Source organism: Vicugna pacos, chromosome 3, assembly GCF_048564905.1.
Source record: "Vicugna pacos chromosome 3, VicPac4, whole genome shotgun sequence".
In the NCBI taxonomy this organism is placed as follows: Eukaryota; Metazoa; Chordata; class Mammalia; order Artiodactyla; family Camelidae; genus Vicugna; species Vicugna pacos.
In genome coordinates this window covers 18,017,748-18,045,450 of record NC_132989.1, presented here as the reverse complement: position 1 = coordinate 18,045,450, position 27,703 = coordinate 18,017,748, and the positions used below count along the sequence as shown (strand labels likewise).

Genomic DNA, 27,703 nt, shown 5'->3' with positions numbered 1-27,703 from the left:
CTTATAATTGATGCACATATTTATTGTGGTACTGTATTGTGGCAGTTATTTTGTTGTTTTTCTCCAATATCACATCATTATCTATGGTCTGTCTTATAAACAATGATTCTCAACATGAAGGCAACAAAGTTTTATAAAATAAGATCTTAAAATACAGAAACCCTTCAAAACTTGTATTTTGTGCCTTTGGAGATAATTATCATTATAATATGAATCTCTAATAGAATGATTTTCTTTTATCAGTCAGCAAAGATGAAACTTCAAAACATTCTCCTTCATTTGTCTAAATAGGAAAATATTAGTTTAAAAATTTATGTAGAAAAAACCCTTTAAGAATTCTACAGGAAAGAGGATGCTAATTTGAAATGCAGAAAGTATAAGTCAAATCCTTCAGCCCATTTCAGACATTATAAATACAACTTGCCTTATCCTTTCCACAGAGCAGATTCTGCAGCCAATACTTTTAGAAACATTATGTGTAGAACTTCACAAACTATTACTCACCTAGTCTGCTTCTCTAAATTAGATGCATTGACCTCAAACACTTTCTCGGTATCCCATTTTTGTTGGATTTCTTTCTCAATCTTCTTCAAAAAGTCCACTTTGGCTGTTCCTTTTCTTTCCTATTAGACACAAAAGAGACAGGATAATCCACACTATATTTCAACAGGCTTGCTTTAAGAAAAAGAAAAAAAACAGGGTTCATACAGAATTGAGTTGTTTCAGACAGATTAATTTTCCCACTGTTATCTTAAAATTTAAGTGAGTAAGATTAAAAACTGGGGTTATCATGACCTGTCCACTTCAAACCTCAAAGGGATGATTAAAGAATTACTTAAACATAAAAAAAGCTTTGAAGTACTTGTTTTTACTCTGATACTACAATGTAAACTGTTGTCAAATGTCCCCATTTAGTTAAAATACATGAATACTTAGAAAGCAAGTGATGGAGCAGCGCCTGCTTGCCCAGCAGGAATCACACCCACCAAAGGAGGACAGTGAGACCCAACGGGTAGAGGCTGAGGGAGGATAAGTCATCTGTGCATGTTTTCAAGGCAGCTGATGAAGAACTTCTCTCCAACATGGTTAACAGGCTATTAATATGAAATTAAAATGAAACAGAGGAATGGCAAGCATGCCTCCAGCATACTGGATCTACCTGACATTCAACACTCCCCTCAGCCCTTATGCCATCTTTGGATAAAAGTGAAAGGAAAGAACACACATGATCACTCTCAACTCTGAAAAAGAAGGTTTAGAGCTTCCTTCCCAGTTTGTGACTCTGTGCGAAAGAATTAGCTGCTAAAAGCACGTGTGCTGAAGCCAGAGCAGGACACAGCACTTACAGGCCTGGCAAGTGTGAAAGCTGGATACCAATGGACCACACATGAATCTAATTCTGTTTTGCAAATTGAATATTAGTTTCTAGAATCTTATTTTCTGGTATAAAATTATCTGAACCGAAATTAGATTTTCTGCCCCTTCTTACATGACAACATTTCCAGATTCTGCAGCAATTTCGAATGAGAAAATACCCAGGTTCTACTTAGACTTTTACAACCTACTAGGCAGGTGATCTTGCCAAGTCGCCTAACCTCTGGATCTCGACCTCTTTTAGTCATGTCTCCCTCCGTCCTTCCACCCAACAATTTAAAACATGCTTTCTACTCACAGCACAGATATACTGGATTTTTAGACAGCTATTTTTTTTAATGGTTACACAAATTTGAAGTATTATGCAAAGAGGAATTCTGTGCAATTAAAGAGAAAACCCAAACATACCACTGTTTCTTCAATAACCATCTGAAATATGCCTTGTATATTATGTAATCAAAAGTAATTAAAAGTATTAAAATTAGGTAAGATTCAGTACAAACCAATCATAGAATTGTCAGCTCTGTTCTGCTAATCAGTTTTCTATATTTTAAATCAAAGAATAGTTTACTATTCCTTTTTAAGCCAAGTTTAAGGTAGAAAAGAAGGACAAGCAACAGAAAGATGAAACGTCAGTCTAAAAGTAGGAGGTGCAATGCTGGATTAAAAGAACCTTGCCACAAAGGCAGAGAGGAAATGAGAAAGAAGTCCATAATTTGAAAAGTCATGGGACACAACATTGTAAACTGACTACACTTTAATTAAAAAATATATATATGTATATATATTTTACATATATATACATATAAAGAAAAATCATGGACGTAAGTTTCTGTAGTAATCAAAGGAAAATAAAAATGACAAGTAAAATTTTTTATTTCTATAAATCCTGACCAGGTCATTATTGTGAGTGGAGACTGAATCAAAACACAAAATTAGTAGAGTCAATTCCTCTTCAGAGGCTCTCTACTGCTCTCTGGATAAAGTCCATACTCTTCAACCTGGCACTCAAGGCCCTTCTCTCATCTTTGCCAGGCCCCTCCCACTTCCCTCTCACCACCACTCCAGGACTGTTAAACCATCTGCATTTTCCCAAGTGTGCCAAGCTCCCCGTCTCCCCTCTGGGCCTTTGTTCAAACTATTCTCTTTGCTCCCATACCCCACCAATCTCTTGGCCTGGCTATCTCATCCCTCAGGTCTCAGCTAATTATCTGCCCTGATTCCCCAAGAGTGTATTAGATGCCATTCTTAATATGATCCTACCTACCAGTATTGCCCTTATGATAGCACTGATCACATGGTGTCAGTATCTGTCTGTATTCCCCATAGGACTATAAGTTTGTTCACGGTGGGGATTGTGTCTCATCTGTCATAATATCCTCAATGTCTAGCTTAGAGCAGACTCTCAAATATTTGCTGACTATTTAAAGACTTAAAAAGGGAAGAAAGTAACACATTACCAGCTTTTGCATATTGTGGCCATAACAAAATAACATGGACTAGGAACTGGGTTGTATATTTGAATCAGGGTGCTAAGCAATTTGGATTCTTTCCCAAGAATTTCCAAAAACTAAGTATGCATAAGATATTTCCTTTTCCAAGAAAGAAGGCCCTGCATCTATCTACTTCTTTCTGTTCTTGCTACTAACTGATTTCATTTAGACTTTCAGTTACTTTGCTCCCCCTTATTGCAAAATTCTCTTCTTAACAAGTAACCTATAAATTATAAGTACGTCTCCCTGTTCCTATATATGTTGACCCCTGTATTCAATTCTAATATACAAGGACTACTGTTTGAAAAAAAAAGTGATGGCAGAGACGGCAGTTTGCCTGTGCAATATCCACTCCTTCCCTTTCCTCCTCAGCAACAAAAGCCCAGTCTTCTTCAGGGCCATGCAGCAGAGGCAGTTAAGCGTGCCCTTCCATGGTTCCAGATGAATTCACAGATTGGAGCTATGGGGATTGGGTTTTAGCAAGGGAGGTTTGAGCAGAAGAAAGTAAGTCACTTCCACCTGGCCCTTAAAACAACCTGCACAACTCCTGCTATAGGTGGAACAGGCACAGTGCCTAGGGCCCACAGTACTTCTAGGGGCTCACAAAAATGTTTTAATTTCTTTTAAAATCAAAAGAAAAAAGTAAACTTTTAGGTTGAAGAAAAAAACTAATACATATTATGTCTTTACACCAACAGTTGTAAAATGAAATTTTTAATATTTTTTTACAGAAGAAAGAATCCATGAAGGCAAAAGTTATCTAGGACCTCCTGAAGCCTCATCGTCCCTTCTATCCTAGGGTCATGGGTCATATGAAATCCCACTGTAACATTACTAAATTCCTCTTCCCTTTAACCAACTTGAGTTGGCTTCCATTGCTTGCAACCTGATAATCCCTAAGACATTTACCCACCTGGGTTGTGAACTCCACAGAGAAAGCAACTTTCTTAGTCACCTCAGCACCACATCCAATGCCAACAGACACAGAAATTATATGACAAGTATTTCTTGCTTGAAAATGACCATATCACTCACTTCAAAGAGGAACATGAAAGCAAGAATCTTCCCAAATTCCAGAGAACTGTGTGTTTCTTTTCACTATGCTGAGCATGCTCAACACACAAAAGCTCTTCTTTGAGGTCTCTGTTTCTCAGAAAAACTTGTTCCTCAAAACTTCTGAGGTCAATTGTAATAAAATCTAGTACTGGCCCCAGCACCAACTTGTTATATAACTTTGAGCAAGTCACTTGATCTATCTGAGCTTCAATTATTCCTTCATTGGTTCCTCAACTAGACAATTGGTTAATTAAATGAGTTAAAAGATTATTTAATAAGATCAGAATTCCTAAACTTTGGCCAAATAATTCTTCACTTTCAGGGACTGTGTTGTGCATTGCAAGATTTGCAGAAATATCCCTGGCTTCTACCCAGTGGCTACCAGTAGTACACCCCCAACTGTGATCATTCAGTCTCCAGACCAGATGTTCACTGGGGGACATCACCCCTGTAAATCACTGAACTAGATAATAAACTTTTTCATTTATTCATAGTATTCTGCAGTTCTTAAAACTTTTATGAACATTAACTTATCTGATGTCAACAACAACCCTAAGAGGTGGGCAACAACCACCTTAAGAAGAAGACCAATGATTATCATTTCAAAGGTGATGAATGTGAAGCTCAGAGATCATAACAGCAAATGGTTAAGTTGGACAAAAACCTTTGTCTTCTGACTTTCATTTCTGCTTTCTCTTGATACTCTGGCCATATCCCAGCTCCACCAATTACTAGCTGTAGAACCCTAGCCAAGTTCCTTAACCTCTTTCATCCTCCATTTCTCTACTTATCTATAAAATAAGGATAATAATTTTATCTACCTCGTACTATTATTACAGGATTAAAAGAGATAAAGCAGGCCCGGGGCAGGCGCAGTGGCAGAGGCTGCTGGGTCCCCTTGCCCAGTGCACCTGCCCTCCCCTCTGGGAGCCAGCAGCCAGGCCAAAGGGAAAAAAAAAAAAAAAGACAGAGATAAAATAATGAAGGACTTAATCTAGTGCCAGACCCATGGTAAATGCTTGATAATGCTAATCATTACCACAGGGAGACAAGTAGACATCATGTGCTTTTTATTAGGTGTCAAAATGGCGTTGTGTTTATGTTTTACGAGAATTTATCATTACATTAAACTTACTAAAATATGCATGAATGAAAAAATACAGTGCCTGGAATTTGCTTAAAACAAATCCTGAAGGGTGGAGTGGGAGGGTCTAGGGAAGATATGTATGAAACAAGACTGGCCCTGAACTGCCAATTATTGAAGCTGGGTGATGGGTACGTAGAAGTACATAATATTATTATTATCTCTACTTCGTTCACTATTTAAATTTCCCAAATGAAAAGTTTAAGAACAATAATTTTTTAAGTTGGTTATTAACTTTACTACATCACATCCCCGTATCTCCTCTAAAAGTCTGATATGTAACCAAAAAACATTAAAACTGTTAAAAGTTCTATAAAATATTCTTGTAATATGAAAAAAATTATGTTTGCTCTTTACAAATTCAAGTATAAAATAAAAACTAATTTTATATCCATGCTATTCTATGTTGATTGTTCTATACACTTTACTATTGCTAAGGTTTCCTCCAAAAAGTTAGAAAACTTTCATTATAGGAAGGTACTTGCAAAAGAAACTTCCCAATTAGTTTACAATTGGAAACAGTATAATGATTAAGAGAATGAGCTCCAGAATGGAACCAAGTGAATTAAAATTCTACTTTTTATTTTCCCAATCAGTAAAAAGAAGGTAATAACAGCACTTAATTTTATAGGGTTGCTCTGATGAAAAATTATGTAAAACATTAATGCCTAGCACAGAATAAGCAATCAATACATTTAAACATTTAACATTATTATTACTATTACTTGTTCTTTCTTAAAGGGAGTTCTTACTGCATTCTTCCAATAAAACTAACTTTAATGTCAGCCCAGTATCATGACAGTGTAAATAAAACACAAATATTTTCAGAGGTGAAGAAGTGAAGTGAATAAAGTAAAGTAAAACAGTAAGTTCTACCAGGAATACTGCCAATTTCCTTATAGACAACTAAAAGAGAAACACACACACACACACACACACACACACACACACAAAATGTATTAAAGTTATCCTAACTGAAAAAATCCATTCCCATTAACACCAACCAAAAAAAGAAGGACCTGCAAATTTCATACTGGCTAGGCATATCACCAAGGCAGGGTAGGGTTGGTGGGGAGGCACTGAGAAGCTTGGAACAAAAGAAAAAGTACTGGACCAGGAATAAGAAGAAATGGGTTTTCCTGGAAAGCAGTACAGCATAGTGACTAAGAAAAGAGTCAGTCTGTTAGAATTCTAATCCACTTCCTTCACGTACTAGCTACGGGAACTTGGTTGAGTCTCTAAACCTGGGTTTCTTCATTTGTAAACTGCAGAGAATAAGAGTGCCTACTCAAACAGATTAGTGTGCAGACTCAAGGGACAATACAGGTAAAATGTTAAACACTAACGCATAACACAAGAAATGTTAATTATTGGTATTATTGGTCCTAATTCTGCTAGAATTCCAGCTCCACTAATTCTCACCCCATTGGGACTTACTGATCTTGACCCTTTTCCACTAATCCTTGGGTCCCTCCCACCCCATGTCTTCACTTCTGCCCCTTAAGTCCATCTATATAATCACCCCTTTGCCCTTCTCTTCATCATTCTTGCCTGGCCAAGCTCCAACGTTCCTATCCACCTGCTCTGCCCCTTCATCAAGGCAGCTGAAAGTGGTAGGAGATAAAAACTCAAACATGCTAACCAGTCTCAATTTAAATCCATTACCACTAATGTCAAGTGATGCCCAGGAATACTGCTAATTTCTGAAATCTAGTTAGTTACTCCTTCCCCTAGACCAGTGCTTCTCAAACTTTAATGTGTATACTGTCCAGTACAGTAGTCACTAGTGACAGGTGACTATTTAATTTTAAAATTACATTAAAATTCAGTCCTTCAGCGGGGTGGGTATAGCTCAAGTGGTAGAGTGCATGCTCAGCATGCACAAAGTCTTGGGGGTTCAATCCCCAGTACCTCCTCTAAAAATAAATAAACCTAATTACCCCCTCAAAATAACAAAAATAAACAAAAAAAACTAAATTTAAAAATTTAGTCCTTCAATTGTACTAGCCACATTTCAAGTGTACTAGCCACACAATGATGGAACATTTTCATCACCAAAGGAAATTCTAGTAACAGCAATGTCCTAGACAATTGTTTCATATCTTCTCCCTTCTCAAACCTCTAAACATCCTTATTTTCAGCTGATAAACTTGGTTCCTAATTCAATGAGAAAACAGAAGTGAACAGAAAATTTCCTCAGCCTCCCTCATCACATCCACCCAAACACATGCGTCTGTACCCATATACTCTGCCTTCTTTCCTGTGCTATAGGTGACTGTGGTACTATTTAACCCCTCCCCTGTGATATGTGACACACCTGATTTCATCCCCTCTATTCTATTCAGGACCATCACTCCGGCAATCATTTATCTCTTCTGCATCAGCTTTCCCTTTCTACAGGATAATTTCCATGAGCATACAAGCACTATATACTTTCTCCTGTCTTTAAAAAAAAAAAAAGCCCTCTTTTTAATCTTCATCTTTATCCCATTCCTCTGCTCTCCTTTATAAGATTCCTCACCACCACCACACACCCATCCCCATCTCCCCCGGATCACTGTCCTTTGGACATACAACCCTCCGTACAAGCTTTTCACTCACACTGTTGTCTCTGCCCAGAAATCTTTTCCTCCATATAGTTGCACGGCTTGCTCCCTTACTTTCTTTTTGCCACAACTGTCACCTTCTCAGCAAAGGTTTTCTTGAACCCTTCTTCTTGCTCTATTTATTTCTATAGCACTTACCGGCACCTGGCATATTTTACCACATACTTTAGAATGTAGCGCGCACACAGACACCATGAATGCAGAAATTTTTGTCTATTTTACAAAGAGGCGCTCAACAATTTTTTGTTGAAATGAGGAATCAATGTTATATACTCCTCTCTCTCCAAATCGGTTTTTCGAAACCTTGGTCAAATAACACAACGTGACATTAAGTAGTCTGTAAAGTTAGTTATCAGTTCCTGGATCTTCAGGTAGCAAGAAAAGGCACATCCTCACTTAAACGTGGGAGGCAATGCCTCCTCCATCTTTAGAATGGGGTTTTTCCCTTTAGGACAGTGGCTACCACATGGAGCCCCTAGTTTCTGGCAAAAGCAGACGGATTAGCCAGCCCGGTTCCAGAGCCCGGCCAAGAGGACACGCTTCCCGCCAAAACTCACCGCCATGGCGCCGCCCAGCCGACTGTGCAAACCCACGACAGTGACCTCGGTGATTCCCCCTCAAAGGAGTGGTTACAGCCCTTCCCCTCCCTCTCGAGGCAGCCAGGCCTACCACGACACTATAGCACACACTTCACACCTGATGAGGCAATCACCGGCTGACTAATTACCTCCGGGGGCACCTCTTAGCTTGCCGGGAATTGTAGTTCCCAGGCCTGTAGAGCCCACGTCCGGCAGGCATCTATTGACTACAATTCCCAGAGAACAACAGGTTATCGGAAGTCTACCTGATAAGCCACTCAGAGGGAACACCGGTAGTGGCGTCACGGGCATGTTGAACTACAAAGCCCATGATGTAGTTCGGTGTAGCCGAAGGCCGCGAGCGCGCCGTGAGTGACGTGGAGTTCCCTAGCTTTCAACCTTTTCACCCTATGGCGTTGGGTTAGGTGTCTTGTCTAAATGCCAGGATGCAAGGTGTATTAGTCTTAAGTGACTGAGATGTTAATTATGGCTTGCCACTGCGCACAGGTATTTATGACTGTCAGTGGCATTCAAAAGTTCAGAATTTAGGCATTTTATAGCCATTTATTAACAATCTCCATTTTTTTTACAAAAGAGGCTGGAAACCTTGTACCTGGTCCCAGTGCCCGTCTCAGACTTTTTCATCCCTCTTACCATCCAAGGCTGAGCTGTCTGAAGTGTAAGTCACTAGTTACATGTGGTTATTTAAATTTAAATTAATTAAAATTAAGTAAAATTTAAAATCGAGTTCTTCAGTCGCGGTAGTCACTCTTCATGTGCTGGAAGGTCCCTGTGGCTAGTTGTTACCATATCTGGACGCTGAGGACATAGAACATTACCACCATCGAAGGAAGATATATTGAAAAGCGTTGATCCAAGGCTTTTTATTTTATAGTGGTCAGATTAGTTAGTCTCACGTGCATGCCTTTATTAATTCAGCAAACATTCGTTAAGCATCTGCAAAACACTTGGGAGCAGCGAGTGGGGCGGGGAGTGCGCCCTGCCCAAAGTGTGTCTTCTTAAAGGGGAAAAAAAGGTAATAAAATTTTTAAGAAAAATAAATTTTAAATTATATATGTGTAATATACATTATACTTATATTTTCCAACAACTAGTTCAAATACAAATTTAATGATAGCTTAAAACAATGCCTGGCATATGGTATGGGCTCAGTTGCTGGATAAAAGGAAGTTAAAATTGTAGAATAGATAAACAAGATTACAGTGTATATATAGCACAGGGAAATATACACAAAATGTTATGATAAATTACAGAGAAAAAAATGTGACAATGAGTGTGTATATGTCCATGAATGACTGAAATATTGTGCTGAACACTGGAATTTGACACAACATTGTAAAATGATTATAAATCAATAAAAAATGTTAAAAAAAAGGAAGTTAAGAAGGATGTTAGCCACTATATATAAAAATAGATTTTTAAAAAACTTTCTTTTGTACAGCAAACTACATTCAGTATCTCGTAGTAACCTTTAATGGAGAAAAATATGAAAACGAATATATGTATGTATATGCATGACTGGGACATTGTGCTGTACACCAAAAATTGATCATTGTAATTGACTGTACTTCAATAAAAAATTTTTAGAAGAAGGAACTTTAGGTTATAGAGAACCTACCAGCAGCTCTCCTGCTTCTGGGCACTCACACATACAAATATTCTCCATCACTTTCCACACCCTCCTCCTTTAGCTATCAACCATTTAGACATCACTTCCTAACAGACCAAGTCTTTGTTAAATGTCTTTTCCTAGATGTTCCCTGAAGCACCCCCTTCCTGCTCTCCCTTGGGAAATCTATGTCACTGAACTTTAATTGCCTGTTGATTTATCACTGGACAGTAAGCTCCATGACATCAGAGGCTACCTAGCACAGTGTCTGATACACAGTAAGTACCTTATAAATACTTACTGAATGAATGAAAGAATTCTCATCCTCCACAGCTCTTATAACTATGGTTATACTTTCCTGTTCCAGTTCTGCCCTACCCAGTACTATTTGTCATCTTCGATTCACAGCTTCCAATCCACACTGGTAATTGAACAACAAACAGTTATTAAGCACCTCCTATGAACCTAACATAGAGCTAGGATATAGCAGGGAACAAGACAGACATGGCCCCTGCCCTCATGGAGCCTACAGTCTAAAGGGCATGAGCCATCAAAGAAGAAAATAAACAAGTCATTGTGTGATGACAAATAATAAAAATTATGAAAAACCTACCTGCATGCCTCCAACTTCACCTTTTTTAATTTTCCTATTTAAATGACAAATATTCTTTTTTTCAAGGGTGATTTGGTTTTCATGCATTCAACAAAATTTGTTTAGCCACTACTTTGTACAAGGCCCTAGCCTAGATGTTGGAAACACAACACTTGAACAAGACAAGGCACAGTCACCTCCTTCTATTGGAAAAGGCAAACACTGAAGCAGTGAGAGGCTATGGGAGGTCATGGAAGTGTTTTCTGTGAGGAAGGGACATGGTCCCATGTGTGTTTTATAAAGAACACTCCTGAAGAAAGATTGGGAGGGAGCAAAAGTGGAAGCAGACTATGGTGGTGGCAGTCAAGGTGGAGAAAGGTAAAAAGAGTCAAGAGATATTGAGAAAATGAAAGCTATTATGGCTTAATAATATGGCTTTATAATTGGAAATTGTCGATTCTTCACCATGCCATGTGGAATATCCTCTCTAGATAAATGAAGTTAGAAAGGTAGCATACTGGATAAGAGCTCAGGCTCTGAATCAGGCTGAGTTCATCATTTACTAGCTGGGTGACCTCGGGCAATTCAATTAACCATGCTGTAAAATAAAGGTAATAATAGTAAGTGCCTCATAGGATTGCTATGAAGATTAAAAAAATAATATACATATGGGTATAAAGCCTACATATATATAATATATATATATATATGCCTGGCATATAATAAGTGCTTTAAAATGTCAGCTGTTTTTATTATTATTTTAGGAAAATTGGTCTATAAACATTAATCTGATTAAAAAAGAAAAAGCTTACCTGTACCTCATAATAATCTCTTTCCTTGCCTAACTGAGCTAATTATCATCGTATAATTGTGTGGTATACCGTCGTCAACTCTCAGACCATACTGCACTCATTCTAAAAACTGCGCAACAAAACTCACTTCCACCTTGTTTTTTGGTTTTTTGTTTTTTTTTTTCCCCAAACTCACCCCACTGGTCACTCTACTCAATTCAATTGAATCAGCATTTCTAAATTTAGATCCATAAGGCTATCATTAGCTTTGGCTTGTCTGGAGTCCCTTTTTATTTGTTTTTCACGCCTATTTACCTACCATCCCTCCCTTTATATGACACAGTCCAAGGAAGGAATCATGGGCGTTTATTTTCATACTTCTGTTCCACAGACACGTGGCACTCAATAAATATGATTATCACTCCTCTAACCTATTAGCCACCTTTTGTTTTTAAATGTTTTTTTTGTTCCTACATTAGTATTCCACCTTTAGTTTTATGCTTCCTGAATGGCAAACAGATTTCTTTTTTTAATGATAGAGGCATTGAGTACAAAGAGAAAAAGAAAAGACCCTTCTAGGACTTATGGACTTGAGCCATTCCTGGGGTTGCTCTGTGTGCAACCTCCAACAGCTAATGGGCAGCAGAGGAAGAGTGTGTGCGCTGGATGTGCTCACCAGCTTTGGAGTAAGATGCCTGAGTCTGACTTGCAGCTCTGTTCTCATGCTAGCCCTGTTCCTTCAACCTGGGGACTCTGGTTCCTCACATGTAAAATGCGGATACTGATAACGCCTACCTCCTAGGCTTGCTGTGAGAATAAAATGAACTTTACCAAGCAAGGTGATTAGCCCAACGTGTGGTTCAAACGCTCAAGAAATATTAAGTTAGGGAGAAAGAAAGAGAAGTGGTGAATACTGGAAGCCAGCCTGATCAGTGTTATGGTCTGAATGTTTGTGTCCCCACAAAATTCATTTGTTAAAATCCCAATGCCCACTGCAATGGCTTAAGATTTGTGAGGTACTTAGTCAGGAGGATGAAGCCCTTTTGAATGGGATTAATGCTCTTATACAGGAGAACCCACAAGCTCCCCACCCCCTTCCACCTCATGAAGAGACAAAGGGAGGTGTTGGACCTGAAACAGGGCTCTCACCCAGCCATGTTGGCACCCTGATCTCAGACTTTCAGCCTCCAGAACTGTGAGACATAAATTTCAGCTGATTGTAAGCACCCAGTCTGTGCTATTTTGTTACAGCAGTCTGAACGGACTAAGGTCATCATTTAATTCATGGGAATTCTAAATCTGACTGACTTCAGCTAGGAACAAGTAGCCCTATTAATTAGGGAGACTTTTATATTTAGACAAATATAACCAATTTAGAGAAGTTGCACTTCTCAGGTACCAAAATTTCAAGAAACCCCTGTTGCCTAGATTTCGCTTACAGTGGTGATACTTGTAATTCTCCAGAATTAGAAATCATTCACTCACACCATGCCAGTCCAGACTCAGGATCCACATGCTTCAGCCTGCTCTTGCCACCATTCCACAGAGCACTGCCAGCCCTGTCATGGGTCATATGTGAAATGTGACACCTGAGTCATAAAAATGCTGCTTGTGGTTCCTAAATAGCCTACCTCTCCAAATTGCTACCACCATTTCCACCACCATTGTGGAGCAGTCTGGGGCTTCTTAAGAAATGGAAGGAAGGAAGGAGAGAACAGGCAGATGGAAAAGAAGAAAGGAAGGGGTAAAAACAAAGCAACAGGTGGTGGGGGGAGGATATAGCTCAGTGGCAGAGTGCATGCTTAGCAAGCATGAGGTCCTGGGTTCAATCCCCAGAACCTCTATTTGAGTAAACAAATAAATAAAAATTTAATTACCCCTCAAAAATTAAAAAAGAAAGTAAAAAAAAAGAAATAGGTAAAGAAAATCAATTTTCTATTATTGATTCCAATTTCAGTGACTATATTTTTTTAATTTATTTTGTGAATTTACAACATTTAAGATTCCTATTTTTACAATATCAATGAAACCATGATCTAAACTATATAAACTGGGGGTATAATTGTGGTATTACTTTTATTTTTTCCTATTAATTGGTCAGGCTGCCATTAACTTACTAGGCAGAAGCCAGTACCTTCCTCTAGATGCTCTTCCATGCAGTGTCTGAGAATATAGGCTCTAGTGCCAGATTGCCTGCCTTTGAATCATGGGCACCACCACCCCACCGATTCCAAACTTGCTATGTGACCTTGGGCAAATCACTTGATCTGCCTGGCATGGTGATAATAGTACTACTTACCTAGTAATACAGTTTTGATGACTTTTGCAGCCATTCATTGATATTTATTGAGCTTCTACTGTATACTAGGTTTTGTTTTCAGTGCCAAGTATATAATGTGAGCAAGGAAGACAAAATCCTTGACCTCATGAAAATTCTAGTTAGAATAGGGTAGAGAAAGTGAATAAATGAAAAAGTTTCAGACCACAAAAAATGTTGTGAAGAAGATAAAACAGGATTATGTAACAGAATAACTAGAGGAGGGACATGGGTTTGTTAATTTAGATGGGTTGGTCAGAGAAGGCCTTCCTAAGGAGGTGATATTTGAGCTCACAAGAAAAAGGCAACCATCAAAAGATGTGTGGATAAGAGTTCCAGGCAACAGGACCAGCAAGTGCAAAGGCCCTGAGGTGAGAATGAGCTTGAAATGTTTGGGAAACCTAAGATGCTTCATCCTCACTCCTCTCTTCTCAAGCATCCAGTACCCCTTCCTCACATTCAACTGATGACTGCTTCTTAATTCCCTGAAAACACAGAAGCAATCAGTAAAGAACTTCCATGAGTTCCTTTACTATGTCTACCATCATACTGCCATCCCTTAACATGTGCTCTATTTTCCTCCCAGCTCCTATTAAGACCTACACTCCATTTGTACACTCAAGTACCATTGTCTTTTCCTACTAAGAGATTTTATTCCTCCAGCTGCCCACCGCACCTTCAACATCATCAAATTTTCTTTCTATACTAGATCATACTTACCTGCATTCATATTTCTAACTTAATGCAAGCAAGAAGACAAGCAAAAGAAAAATAGAACAAAATGCAAACAAACCCTATCCTCTCTACCCCACGACATCTTTGGTACCTTCATTGCTCTAATCTCCTTTACAGCAAAACCCTTCAAGAAAGCGTCAATATTGTCTCTGATTCCTCACTTCCCTTTCTTTCCTGAACTTTTTCTAATCAGGTGTTCACCCTTCTATTCCATGGAATTGTCCAGGTCATCAAATGATCTCCATGCTGCCAAATCCAATGGTCAAGTCTGTGTCCTCATCTTACTTGATACAAGAACTACATTTGACAAGTTGAAAACTACATCTTCCCTGAGACACATTTCTTCTCTGTTCTTCTGCCTCACTGGACATACCCTCTCAGTTTATAGGATATTACTCCCCTTCTTTCTAAATAAGAGAATGCCCTAATGGCCTTTCTTTCTAGATACATTCACTTCCTAGATGATCTTAAACAGGCCCATGGTTTTCAACACACTTTACATGCTGATGAATCCCCAGTTTTTAACACCAAGCCCAATCTCTCATAAACTCCAGACTCACTGATCCAATTGTCTATTTGACATCTTCATTTGGATTTTTATATTAATTACCTATCATGCCTAACAAATTACCCCAAAACTTAGTGGTTTAAAAAACAATAACCACTTATCACCTTTCACAGTTTCTATGGGTCAGAAGTTTGGGAGCAGCTTGACTTGGTGGCTCTGGCTTAGGGGCTTTCATGGAATTGCAGTCAAATGCTGGCCAGGGCTGCAGTCATCTGAAGGTCTGATGGAGACTGGAAGATCTGCTTCTAATGTGGCTCACTCACAAGGCTGGAAAGTTAGTCCTGGATGTTGGTAAGAAGTCTCCTTGTGGGCCTCTCTGAAGGGTTGATTGAGTGTCTTCGGACACAGTAACTGGGTTTCCTCAGAACAAGAGAACCAAAACAGGAGCTACATTGCTTTTTATCCTAGACTTGGAAGTCAATGACTGTCACTTGCAGTGTATTCTATTGGTCATACAGGCAAGCTTTGATCCAGTATAGGAGGAAAGTACACGTGGGTGAGAACAGGAGGTAAGGATCATTGGGGGCCATGATGGGGTTACCACCATGTCCCATGTCTAAGACAATGTCTAATGTCCTATTTATGTCCCAAACTTAATTCAAGATCTACCAACCATTCTCTAAATCTGCTCCTTCCTCATTTTCCCCATCTTAGGCCAAACACCTTGGTGTCATCCTGAATTTCTCTTTGTATTTCATACCAACAATTAATGTCACTAAAACTCATTGACTCTGCCTTCAAAATATGTCCAGAATCCAACTTCTTAACATCTCTTTCAGTGCTAGTCTAGTCTAAACCTCCATCATATCTTGCTTGGATTATTGATTTCTAACCAGTTTCCCTACCTCCACTTTTGTCCCCTCCAGTCTGATAACCACGAGGCAGCTACACTGATCCTGTTCAAAAATAAAAAACTAAATCAGATAATTTTATTCCTCTGCTTAAAACCTTCAGTGTCTCCCAGTCTCACTCCGAATAAGAAACCAAAGTCCCTACCATGGCTGACAAAGTACTCCATGATCTGGCTTCTCACTACGTCTCTAACCTCTTCTCCCATCACTTTCCTCCTGTTTCACTTTGTTCCTGCTCCATTGCTTTCCTCTCCTCAAACTTGCCAAATTAGTTCCTGCCTCAGGGTCTTTGCACTTCCCTGGAAAGCTCTTCCACGAGATAACCACAAGATTAACACCCTTACTTCCTCCAGACCACTGCTCAGAGTCCTCGTCACTCTCTCTCTCCCCTCACTTTGCCTTATTTTTCTTTGTAAAATGTATCCCACCTGACTTATGATAGAGTTGTTTATTTATCATCATTCTCTTTCTGCTAAAATACATCTCCAAGAAAATACCTATTTTCTCCACTGCCGTAACCCCAGGGACTATCATACTGCTTTGCCTACGATCAAATTGTAATCAATATTTCTTGAAAGAAGGAAAGGCAGAATGCAGGAAGTGCAAGAGGCGAATCCATGCAAAGTTGGTTGGCAGAGTGCCTGGCACTTGAGAAGTATGAGTTATTACCATTTGATGTGTCCAAATCCCATGGGGCTTATTCAATCCAAGGAAGAGAGCGCAGTTGTCTTCTGATATCAGAGGAATAACCAGAGGGGCCTGGAGACCGGTCAGTCCACTGTTGCTGTTTCATGCTTAAAAAAAAAAAAAAAAAGCTCAGTACTGCAGCGGAGCTTTGCACATTTCTCCCGGATGCCTTTCTAATCTGCAAGGATGGTAGACCTGGGTCCCCATGAAATCCTTGGAGAATGGGGCAAGGACTACTTCTGGTATGCACACACTCAGAGATGCCACTTCAACTTTTTCTCCCTGTTGACACTGCTCTCAGTGTGTGAAGCACCTTTTCGTTTTTTTTTTTTTTAATTGAGATACTTACAGAGTCAAATGCACTTCTAAGAAATGAGGCAGAGAGAACTTCTGTACATTTTTCGTAATTTCCCCCAATGGTAACATGTGCAAAACTATGGTATAATATCATAATCAGAATATTGACATTGACATGTTTTATGTGCATTCATTTTGCCTGTTTGCAGTGTGTGTATAATTCTATACAATGTTATCATCACCCTTGTAGTTCCTGTTCTTACCCTGACAGTTAAGACACCGCATGGTTCCCACACCACAAGGATACCTCCTATTGCCCTTTAAAACCGCACCCACTACCCTTCCACACCCCCATCCCTGTCCTCTGCTCCTAAAATTATGTCATTTTCAAAGTGTTATATAAATGGAACCATACAATATGTAATCTTTAGGGGCTGGCTTTTTTCCTCACTCAGTATAATTCATCCTGATTGCTACATGTATCAGGAGTTCCTTCCTTGTTGGAAGAAGGCATGGAGTGGCACTCCATTGTATGTATGTATCACATAGTTTAACCATTCACTGGTTTAAGGTCATCTGGGCTGATTCTTGGTTTTGGTTATTATAAATAAAGCTGCTATAAACATTTTTGTACAGGTTTGTGTGTGTAAACATAAAAGGCTTCCATTTCTCTGCCCAAGAGTATAATTGTTGGGTCATATCATAGTTGCATGTTTAATCTTTGAGAAAATACCAAAGAGTTTTTCAGAGTGGCCGTACTATTTTACATTACACTAACAAAGCATGAGTGATCTAGTTTGTCTACATCCTTATCAGCATTCAGTGTTGTCAGTTTTTTTTATATATATTATCCATTCTTATAGGTGCTTAGTGTGAAGTAACTTAAAAAAAAAAACAAAAACAAAAAAACCCTTACAACACAGTTCTCTTAGGAAAACAAATCTACATTTTCATAACGAAGAGAGACTGTTCCCAGTGATTGACTCACTGTTTGCTAACTCACCTTGTCTTTTGCATAACTAAGATTCAAGCGACCTTTATTGAAGTGACTTTTCTCTGAGCCAGACAGGCTGCTCCAGGTGACCCAAACTCAGGAAAGACTGATATTTTGATGGGTATGTTGTTTAATTAGCTGATCATTTACAAAGGCACAGACATGAGAGGTTCTGTTTGTAAGTATAAGCTTCTTAGTCTGAAATTCTACCAAAGCTTAATTTAACTACATGTAAAGGAAGCATCTTGTGATTGTAAATTTCATAGAGAAAACCTTAAAAATGACCCTCAAACTTCTTTTACTGTACATCTGGGACATTCTTAGCCACAGAGTGGAGAATAAGGACCATAACAAACAAACGAACAAATGGGCATAATCCACCTTGATTTTGGAATGCCTATCTACCCCTGTCAACACTTGAGTGAGATCACACCATTGACTACTCTTTTTGGTGAGTTACTCTCAAGCCAAGAAAGGGAAATTGGTTTGAATAAGGATGGTTTAGATATCTTTTCTTCTTGTAGTCACTCTCTCATCAATGTCCCATATTAATACACTCTTTTTTCTTAGATAAATTGGCGTCTCTTTCTTTCTCTTCCTGTGAAAATAAACTGAGAAAACAGTCAATGATTGTTAAGTCTCCATTTTAACATTCACCTTAACTAAGGGAAGAACAATATTTTAAAATCAATCGTACTCTGTATTATCCAAGAACAGTGCCTAATAGATGATATTGGGTTCAATATATATTTGTTGAATAAATTTTGAATGAACCATGTAGTTCATATTTCAGTGTTTGTGAGTGGAGGTGGTTAAGAGAAGATTAGAGGTGTGGGCTTTGGATGAAACACATGTGGTCAAGGCTGGGCCTTTTCACTCATTAGCTTTCATGAATTTTCTAGGCTGCAATTCTTTTGTCTATGAACACTGTTTACTATACAGGGGTATTGTGAGGATGACAGGTGACAATACACTGAAATATTTAGCATAGGGCCAGCACTGAGTATGTCCTCAACAACTTTGGCTCTGATTATTATTTTCAATGCCTAATTATTAGACCAGCAGAATCTGAGGCCAAAAGGCACATTTCTCAAACTTTTGTCTCTGTCCCCACCAAAACACAGAATCTGGTACCTGGAAATCAGCACTCAATAGGTGTGTTGAATCAATACATATATGTATGCATTGCCTACAGAGTAGCCCAATAACTGAATGACTGAAATCAGTGCCTCATTCATTCATGACCTGAATATGAGTCAGTTCTGTGCATATAATGGATGCTACTGAATAAAGTATATGGAAAATTCTAAGCCATGGTTACTGACTAAATTGGAAGCAACTATTTAACAAATGGTGAGAGCCAGGTGTGAGGCAGGGATTGACTACACCGTATCCCACTTCCAGTTCCGGAAGAGCAACTCATCTATAGACACTGCTTTCTCAAGATACAGTTTGGGGTTCCATATCTACATTCAAAGCACTGGTTTTTATATGGAACATATATACCTGTATATAGTCTATTCAGTTTAGAAAAGTAATACAACATCACAATTTAAAAAATAGGAAAAAAGAAAAACTATCCAAAGTCGTTACACCCAGATATTACTACTGTAATCATGTCTGTTCTACTCTCTGTAAATGTGCTTGGTTAAATAATGCCCTTGGCCACTAGGAAGCCGATATCTCAGCACCCTCATCTCTGAAATAAGGCCTGCAAAACTTGTTCTATAAATATATCTGAGCAGCGCTTTGAAATTCTTGCAGAGGAGTGATTTACTGTGATAAAGGCAATGCCTGTTCCGTATCTATTGTACTATCAAGTTCTCGCCTAGCCCCAGGCCTAATCAAATCACTTGTACATTTATTTCTCTTTTTAAAAATTTCTGTCATTTAGGGGTAACACCTCATCTCTACTGGAAAGAAGTGAAGGAGAAATGTGGATAAACATAAAGGAAGAAGGGGAGGAGGAGAGAGGGAAGAGGAGGCAACAATTGACTGTGGGAAAGCTCTGGGCTTGTTGCTAGACCTGGATGTTCCTTCTGCTCCATCTATAAACACATGTGACTCTGGGTAAACCACTCAGTCTCTCTGGGCTCTCTCCCTCATTTGCAAAGTTGGGGAGAAGGTGTCGGTGACGGAGGTTCATAAGATGATTTCTAAAGGTGTTTTGCTTTTATTACTCTTCATAAGGGGTCCACAAACTGTGGTCAGCAAACCTAACACTGTTGGCTCCTGTTTCTGGGCACCGGTAACAATAGCTTTTACACTTTTAAATGGTTGGGGGGTGGGAAAAAAAAAAACCTCAAGAGAATAATATGTTGTGTCATGTGAAAATTCTCTTAAAATGGAAATTTTCATATAAGTTTTAAGGGAACACAGCCACAATCATTTGTTTACATAATACACACCTATGGCCAGTTTCATGCCAAGAGGGCAGAGTTGAGTAGTTGCCAGAGAGCTCATGGCCCACAAAACCAAAACAGTTTGCTATCTAGCTTTTTATAGAAAAAGTATGCCTAAACTTGCTCTCTCTCTCTCTAGTATACCTGCTTATCTTGGAATAACCCATCTTTTTTATATGAGGTGTGTGTCCATCAGGAATTTTTCGAAGTGTTATGATTATAATGCATAATCCCATAAACTGTTCGGCTTTCTAAGAGGAGGGACTCTTGTTTTGTTTTGCTCACTACTGGAATCCTAGTGCCTTACACATTGCTGGCATATAGCAGGTGCTCAGTATTTGTTGTTGAATAAACAGTCTAACACCAGTGCCAAGCCAGTAATTTCAAAATTCCAAAAGGGATTTGTCACCTAGCACAAACTAAATTGCCTTATTCAGTGGTTTCAATTGAAAATATTTATTTTAAAAAACTTTTTTTGCTGACCAAAATTCTCCCTGCACAAAAACCTCTACCGAATTTTACCTATGCAATGAAAAGAGAATTATATATTAAAAAACTTGGAATCCTTTTTCTCCTCAAATAAAGAATACGTTTAAAATATCGGTAAAATTGAAATGGCCTCAGCCTTTTACATCCGTTGCGCCACGTTTTAAAAATGACGATTATTGGAGTCCAGAGCATGGTTGTCAAGAAGCATTCTGCGTAATTTAAGCACAGCAGCCAAAAATACAAGCGTGTGTGCCGAGCAAGACGAGCGTGTGAGGGAAAAAAGTGTAATTTTGCGTTCTGTGCAAAGTGTCGAACGTGAACGTATCTCACGTTGTGTTGCAGATTTACTACAGCTGAGTCATTTCGGGACACGAGTGTGTGTTTCCAGGAAAAACGCGAGGAAGGAACCAGGCTGAGGGGCTCGCCGGGTTCCCCCAGGCACTCCCAGCAGCAGATACCGGTATTCCGCGGCGGGCGGCGGCATGGTCAAAAAAAGCGCCGCGGCCCCTTTAAGCGCCACAGCACCTTCTCCAAGATACCATCTTGCACCAGGAGTTCACGTAAGCTCTCTACCTACCTTGATAGATCCCTCTTCCTTCACCGGGTACGACCGGCGGGCGGGGCGAACGAGCCTTTTCATTGGCTGCGCGCGCACGGCCCTCTCCTTTCTATTGGTTCTCGCGTCCGCCACTTGTCGCTGTCTCCCGCCCACCTGAGCCGTCGTGCTAGGTTGAGTGAGGGCTCTTGGGTTAGTTCCTGTTAGGCCCCGGCTCGGGGAGTAGGTTGAAGTCTCCTAAGATGCCCGGTGGGCTAGGGCACCGGGAGCTGTGAGGAAGGCGTGAGGAGGCGGTGAGTGGCTCCCGGCGGCAGGCCCGAACAAGAGCGGCGGCCGAGCCCGCCTTCCCTGCACCATGCTCATAGAGGATGTGGATGCCCTCAAGTCCTGGCTGGCCAAGTTACTGGAGCCGATGTGAGTGAGCCAGGCTGGGCCGGGGCCGGCGAACGTGGGCGTTGGGGGCCCGCGGTGGCGTAGGGGGAGGGGAAGCGGCGTGGGGGAGGGCGGAGCGGAGGGGCCGCGGTCCGGAGGTCCCGGCGTTGTCTTCTCTGTAGTACTATCACCATTGTGGGGGGTTGGGGGGGCGGAGGGAGAGCAAGGGGCGTAGAGGCGATGTGGCTCTGGGACCGGGGGGGGGGGGGAGCAAGGAGAGCGAGGGCTTTTTAAATAAAAATACTGGGGTGCTCAAAGGGGTAGCAGGAATAGTGAGGGAGTTTAAAATACTGCTATTTGAGAACTCAGAGAGAAAGCAGGGTTGTCGAGGGATTTTAAAATTTGAATATTGGGCACTGGAAGGGAGTAGCAGGATATCGAGGGCTTTACAAACAATATTATTCCGGGGACTAAAAGATCTAGAAGCAGAGTATCGAGGGCCTTTTAAAAACATCAAGAGAGAAAGAGATAGTAGGGACATTGAGGGATTTATAGAGATTACTGGTGAGTTCTAAGGGTTCAAGAATATTTAATTGAAGTATGGGGTAGTTGAAAGGGATTTGTGGGTATTGAAGTGTTATAGGAATTATTGGGAAGCTGATAAGGATATTAAGGGATTTTGAAATATTGAGAAGTTGATGGTGTCAGGAGAACTGGTGGTTTTTAAATACCATTACAGGTTGAGAAAAAACTGAGATTTTGATTGGGGGGGTTGAGAAGGCTGCCCTGGTACCTAGTAATATTATTAGAGGGCGGGCGGGAAGGGGTATACCGGCAGCATCTAGGGATTTTTAGATACAGATGTTGGAGTAATAGAAGGGGTAGTAGAAACAATGTTTGTAAATACTGGTAGGACAACTAGGGATATTGGGGTGTAGGATTTATTGGTGAGGGGCTGAAAAGAGAGGGGCTTCTTTATAAGAAGTATTTTGGGTAGTATTGTAGAAACATTGTTAGGACTCTTGAAAGGGATAGCAGAGGTATCAACTTTTTGTTGGCTTTGTAACCATTTTAAAGGGGTAGGATTGTGAAGTGTTTTCTTTGGGACACGGGTATAGATAGTCTCTGAAACATACCTCCTAAAGCAAAGAGAGGGAAGGCTGGTATGCGGATTGGGGAGAGGCGGTATCTTTAGCCCTCTTGGAAAAGAAGGCAAGGGAAGGGAAGGGAAGGGATCATTTCCTGCCCCCGCCCCCTTCTCATTTCTACTTCTTATTTATCCTTCTATTGGTGGTGAGGACTTTCTGGCTGAAAGAAAATGGGTAGGAGAAAAAATAGGAAGACTTTGATTCGTTAGATCAGATCACTTTAGTGGAAGAATTGAGGTTTTGCAGAGGTGGAAATAAGGGGTATCTTGGGAGGCTGGAGATACCGTAAAATTGAGAGCTGTTGGGAAACAGCTACTTCTCTGTTTATGTATTGTCCTCCTGAGAAATCTTAGTAACTAACATTTGTTGTTTTGCTATTTTGGTTTCTTGGGGTGGGATGGGAACACCTAGGAAGACTCAATCTGTAGTCCAGTGTGTTAGCTTTGTGAAGAAGTTAAGATAGTTAAGGGAGACAGCATTAGGGGAATTTTGATGTCTGAAATGGTGTTTATTTGCATTCTGAGGATGAGTGTGTGAGTAGAGCACAGGTATGAATGAATGTACGCCAAGGGCTTCTGAGTTTTACATTAGTTATGGTCTGGTTTAAGTGAAAATGACTTCTGGACACATTTGAAAGTTTTGTAGAAGAGTATGGGCCTCTTGAATGTGGGTCATACTTTTTTCTACAGTAGCAAGTTTGGAGCACAACGACGGAGATGGCTTGTGATGAAGGTGGGAAATGGTGAATTAGATTTAGTGAAATTGATCTTATATGGAAGAGGCTAAATATAGAAAAAGGTCTATTGAAACATTCTTTACTAAAAAGAAAAACCCATTCTTTACTTTTGTATTTTTAGTTTGTTGGTAGAGATCCTTTTGAAAAGTATTAAATGTATGTTTTATGTCTTAGGTAGAAAGTGATGTCTTAACATTATAGTTAATTGCCTTTTTTTTTTTAAGCTCCCTAAGGTGTTTTACTCTGGGCAATTTTTTTTTTTTCCTTAATGTCAGTATTTAGTTTGGATGGGAATTTGAACCTCCTGAGAATGTTTTCACTAGGCTTTTTTGGCTGTTTATACTGATTTTATTCATAGATATTCTGTAATTTTCATTGGTAAAAGTTATCTTTCAAAATGATTGAGTTTATTTTCCCCATTTGTTTTGCGTTACATAATCAAAGCACATCATGCTTCTTTTCTCTTTTAAAAATGTTAACTTTTTAAAGTTTAAAAAGCCTAAAATCACTACTTAGGCTTTAATAATATATAGGTGACTTTCCTAGAACTACAAAATTAAAAAACTTACTTTTAACTCACGTAAGTAATGATTTGGGATGAAAATGTTAATAAATAGTAAATACAAATACAGATGTCACATATATTTTCATTCTTAGTATGTTGTCATGGAAGATTATTTTTTGTTTAGACATCCTAAAATGTAATAAATGATACACTAAAGTGGGTTGTATTTGTAAATTTACTTTTTGCATATTCTGGATTCAAGAAAATTTTCATGGCAGATTGGCATGTTGTTACAACAGCATTTCAGAGCAGTTGTTAGGTTTTCAGATAATGTAGTTGCAGTGGATATGTTGGAATCATACTGTGGCTGTGTACATGGTTTCCTATTGTGCTTTCTTACTTAGTTTAATTTATAGTTAACTACATTTATGAAAGTTTAAGGCTCAGGGATTTTTTTTTAAAATGTGGTCTACCTTGTCACTAGTGAAGCGCATGTGACAGTGTGGTACAAAACCAATCCAGTTTGTATGTGATTATTTCCTATAGACAAATTAGAAATACCCTGTGCTGTTAGAGCTTATCTGTTATCTTCCACTCCTTTTGATCTATTACTTTTACTAGAGGAAGGACAGAAGGAGGGAGACTGGAAGAAATGACTCCTTAACTGGCTGTGAAAAACCCAAAACCATTTTTTCAGTAGTGCAGTAAAGGGAAAAGATACCATCTTAATCAAGGAGTTTATAATTCTTTCTTCTGCTGTGTGAATGGACTGAACTCAAAGATCTTGTTTGGGGTCCTCATCTTTTTTCACTTTCAAAAATGGAGATAGCCTAGTCATGGAGACTGTGTAGGGATTATGTGTAAGTAGGCCATGTCGTGGTTTCTTTCTGTTAGAAATAATTGCTCATTTTAAATGTTTGAACTCCTTAAGAGTAAGGTTCTAAATAAACCTAGGGTATAAATCAACCACTGGAGAAATTTGTTCAACTTTAGAAAAAGTTCGGGCAAGCGTTTTTCAATAACAAACATACATTTCTACCAAAAAATGTTTTCAATGAGGACTGTTTGAAGTTACTTATGTATGTTAAATATATACAAGCATACCTAATTCACTGCTGCTTGCTAGGTTTACTGTAGAAATTTGTCTTGTGGTCATTTTGTAGTGTATAGAAATACCAAATCACTATGTTGTGCACCAGGAACTAACATAGTGTTGTAGGTCAGTTTTACTTCAAAAACAAACAGACAAACTTATAGGAAGAAATCAGATTTGTGGTTACAAGAGGAGTAGAAGGAGGAAGTAGAGGAAGGGGAATTGGGTGAAAATAGTCAAAAGGTACATACTTCCAGGTATAAGATATGTAAGTACTAGAGATGGAATGTGAAGCATATTAATATAATTAACATTGCTGTGTGTCAAATATGAAAGTTGAGAATAAATCCTAACAGTCCCCATTACAAGGAAAAAAATATTTTTTCTTTTATTTTGTATCTACGTGAGATGATGAATGTTCACTAAACTTATTGTGGTAATCATTTCATGATGTATGTAAGTCGAATCATTATACTGTACACTTCAAACTTACACAGTTCTGTATGTCAGTTATATCTCAATAAAACTGGAAGATAAAAGCCATGAATAACAAAAAATTTTGTCTTGGTCCATGTTTTAAAAAGAGTGATGGTTTGTAATACTTTTTAGACAGTTGCATCTATCTATCACCTGTCTATTCTAGTAGAGCATCATTATGTGACAAAGGGCATTTAGTTTCTAGTTTTCTGTCTGTCTCTGATTCACTGTGTGACTTTGGAGAGATTGTCTAACCTTTCTGTATTAAGCAGAGTTAATTATATTAGCCTTTTACCTACCTCATGAATATGATATGAGTATTAATGTTACAGACTAAAAAGTGCTTTGTGTACCTCAGAATCATTAAATATGCATGAAATTTTATGGTTTTTGAAATATGAAAATATATTCAACTCTTTTTGCAAAAATGTTTTTCTTTTTAATATTAAGCACTGCTGCCCCTTACAGAATATCAGTCTAGCGCATGACAGAGCTAGGTTCTCATTGCAGGCCCTAAAGGTAAGAACAGGAACTGCTAGTGAGAGCCCTGGATGTGCAGTTTCTGTGAGTTCAGGCCTTAATAAGGTCTTTGTAAAAAATGCGCTAGAAGATTGAGTATGTGTCATTTCTGAGTATCGTGGGAAGGGCAGCAATAAGGTTCATTGACTAGATCATTTCATTGGTTCATTGGTCGGGGGTGTATACTTTGAACTCTTAAGTTTACATGCTGCTTATAAGTTTGCAATCCTTATCAAGTTAACTCTGACTAGTAATCTCTGCAGTTGCTCAAATGGGAAGAAAAATCACCACATAGCAGCTGTTAGGCTTGACCTCCTTGATAAATAAACTACTAGGGTAAAACGAGTATTTTGGAGGTATGTTCTAAAGACTGAGAAGTACTGATAATTTACAAAGTGGCTTACAATTTACTTACTGGCTTTGAAGAATTAGTGTGCCTCTAAAGTCCTGTGGGACTTTTTAAGGAGACCATTCAGTGTTTCATAGAAAAGGTCTTATTTTGACCAAAAGACTTCTCGGCAAGTTTTAGTATACTAAGTCAAGCCATATTTGTTCTTATGTCCTTTGGTCTGCCTCTTAAATATGTCTGACTTCATTCTCCCTGGCCCAACTGCTATAGGCTAGAAGCCAGAAGTTGCTTTTATAGCCTCATGTTTCCTACCGCTGTCTTGTCTCATCCTCTCACAGTGTTGTTACTTCATTATTAATCTTTTTTTTTAACCATTTGATATTCTGTACTATAATTATTTGTTTTCATTTCCATCTCTTGGCCATGTGACTGCAGAGCAAGATCTGTCTTCCTCAAAGTAGTTCCAATTATTCAGCAAGATGCTTGGCATTTAGTTAACATTTAGTAAATGATTAAATGAATCAGTGTCCTCATATGTGTATTTAGGTTGGTCACAATTAGAAAAAGTAAGTTTTTTTTTTTAAATAGTCTAATTTTCTGGCTATTCTTAGCTGGTGGCTACTGTGCTAGGAGCCACAGTCCAGATATCACAATGGTGTTTGCAACTGAGAGACCTATCTGTATGTTCCCTGGCCCTAAACCACTCCAGGGGTCTTTTCTTCCACATTGTATTCATTCATGAAAGTCCCTAACTAAGGGAAGATGAAAGCCTTCATTCGAAAAGAAGTAGAAGTACCAGTATTTGTATGTCTTAATATGAGTTAACATCTTAGAAATTAAGAGTTACTTACCTATACTCTTTGATAAAATCAACTCAAATTTTATTTTTTCAGTACTGTCTTATCAAAGGGATATTCTGAACAAAGATCTCAGAGTCAGACTTGTTTTTTTATTTCTTTTTTATAAAGTAAAAGTAAAAGAATTATTGCATTATAGAAAATGTGGAAAGAATAAAATTATTTGTGTATATTTATTTCTAGTTTCTCTTCTGTATATTAACTTTCATGTAGCAATAATCAGACTCAAATATAAAATTTTTTATCTTGATTTCTCCAGTTGACATATCAGAAGCATTTTCATATTTGTATATTGTTATTATAAGGATCACTTTGGATGCCTAATGTTTTGTAATCATTCAGCAGTAAGAGTGTTTACCTATTTTTAACAGACTTTTTCTGTTAAAAGTAATTCTGTTTTTATATAATACGCAAACACAGAAATGTATGTATGGTGTCTCTTAGGTACCCAGAGTATTTTGTATATTTGGCTTTATTTCCTAAGACT

At 38.8% G+C, this 27,703-nt stretch overlaps 2 protein-coding genes across 5 annotated transcripts in view; one reads left to right on the top strand and one right to left on the bottom strand.

Moving 5' to 3' along the window:
- LARS1 (leucyl-tRNA synthetase 1) overlaps nt 1-8,395 on the bottom strand; it is a 55,683-nt gene extending 47,288 nt beyond the window's left edge. Inside the window, exons 1-2 of the mRNA XM_006204493.4 lie at nt 8,231-8,395; nt 505-623 (exon numbers count right to left, since the gene is read on the bottom strand). Of these exons, the coding sequence (XP_006204555.1) occupies nt 505-623; nt 8,231-8,236 (125 nt within the window). The 5' untranslated portion in view covers nt 8,237-8,395. The remainder of the gene's footprint in view (nt 1-504; nt 624-8,230) is intronic.
- Nucleotides 8,396-21,301: 12,906 nt separating this feature from the next.
- RBM27 (RNA binding motif protein 27) overlaps nt 21,302-27,703 on the top strand; it is a 53,977-nt gene continuing 47,575 nt past the window's right edge. For 3 of the 4 annotated variants that reach the window (XM_006204491.4, XM_072955528.1, XM_015239430.3), the window contains exon 1: nt 21,352-21,574. In XM_006204491.4, coding sequence (XP_006204553.1) covers nt 21,516-21,574 — 59 coding nt within the window. In that variant the 5' untranslated portion in view covers nt 21,352-21,515. Of the gene's footprint in view, nt 21,575-27,703 lie in introns of all 4 variants that reach the window. The other variant, XM_072955529.1, reaches the window with a different exon arrangement.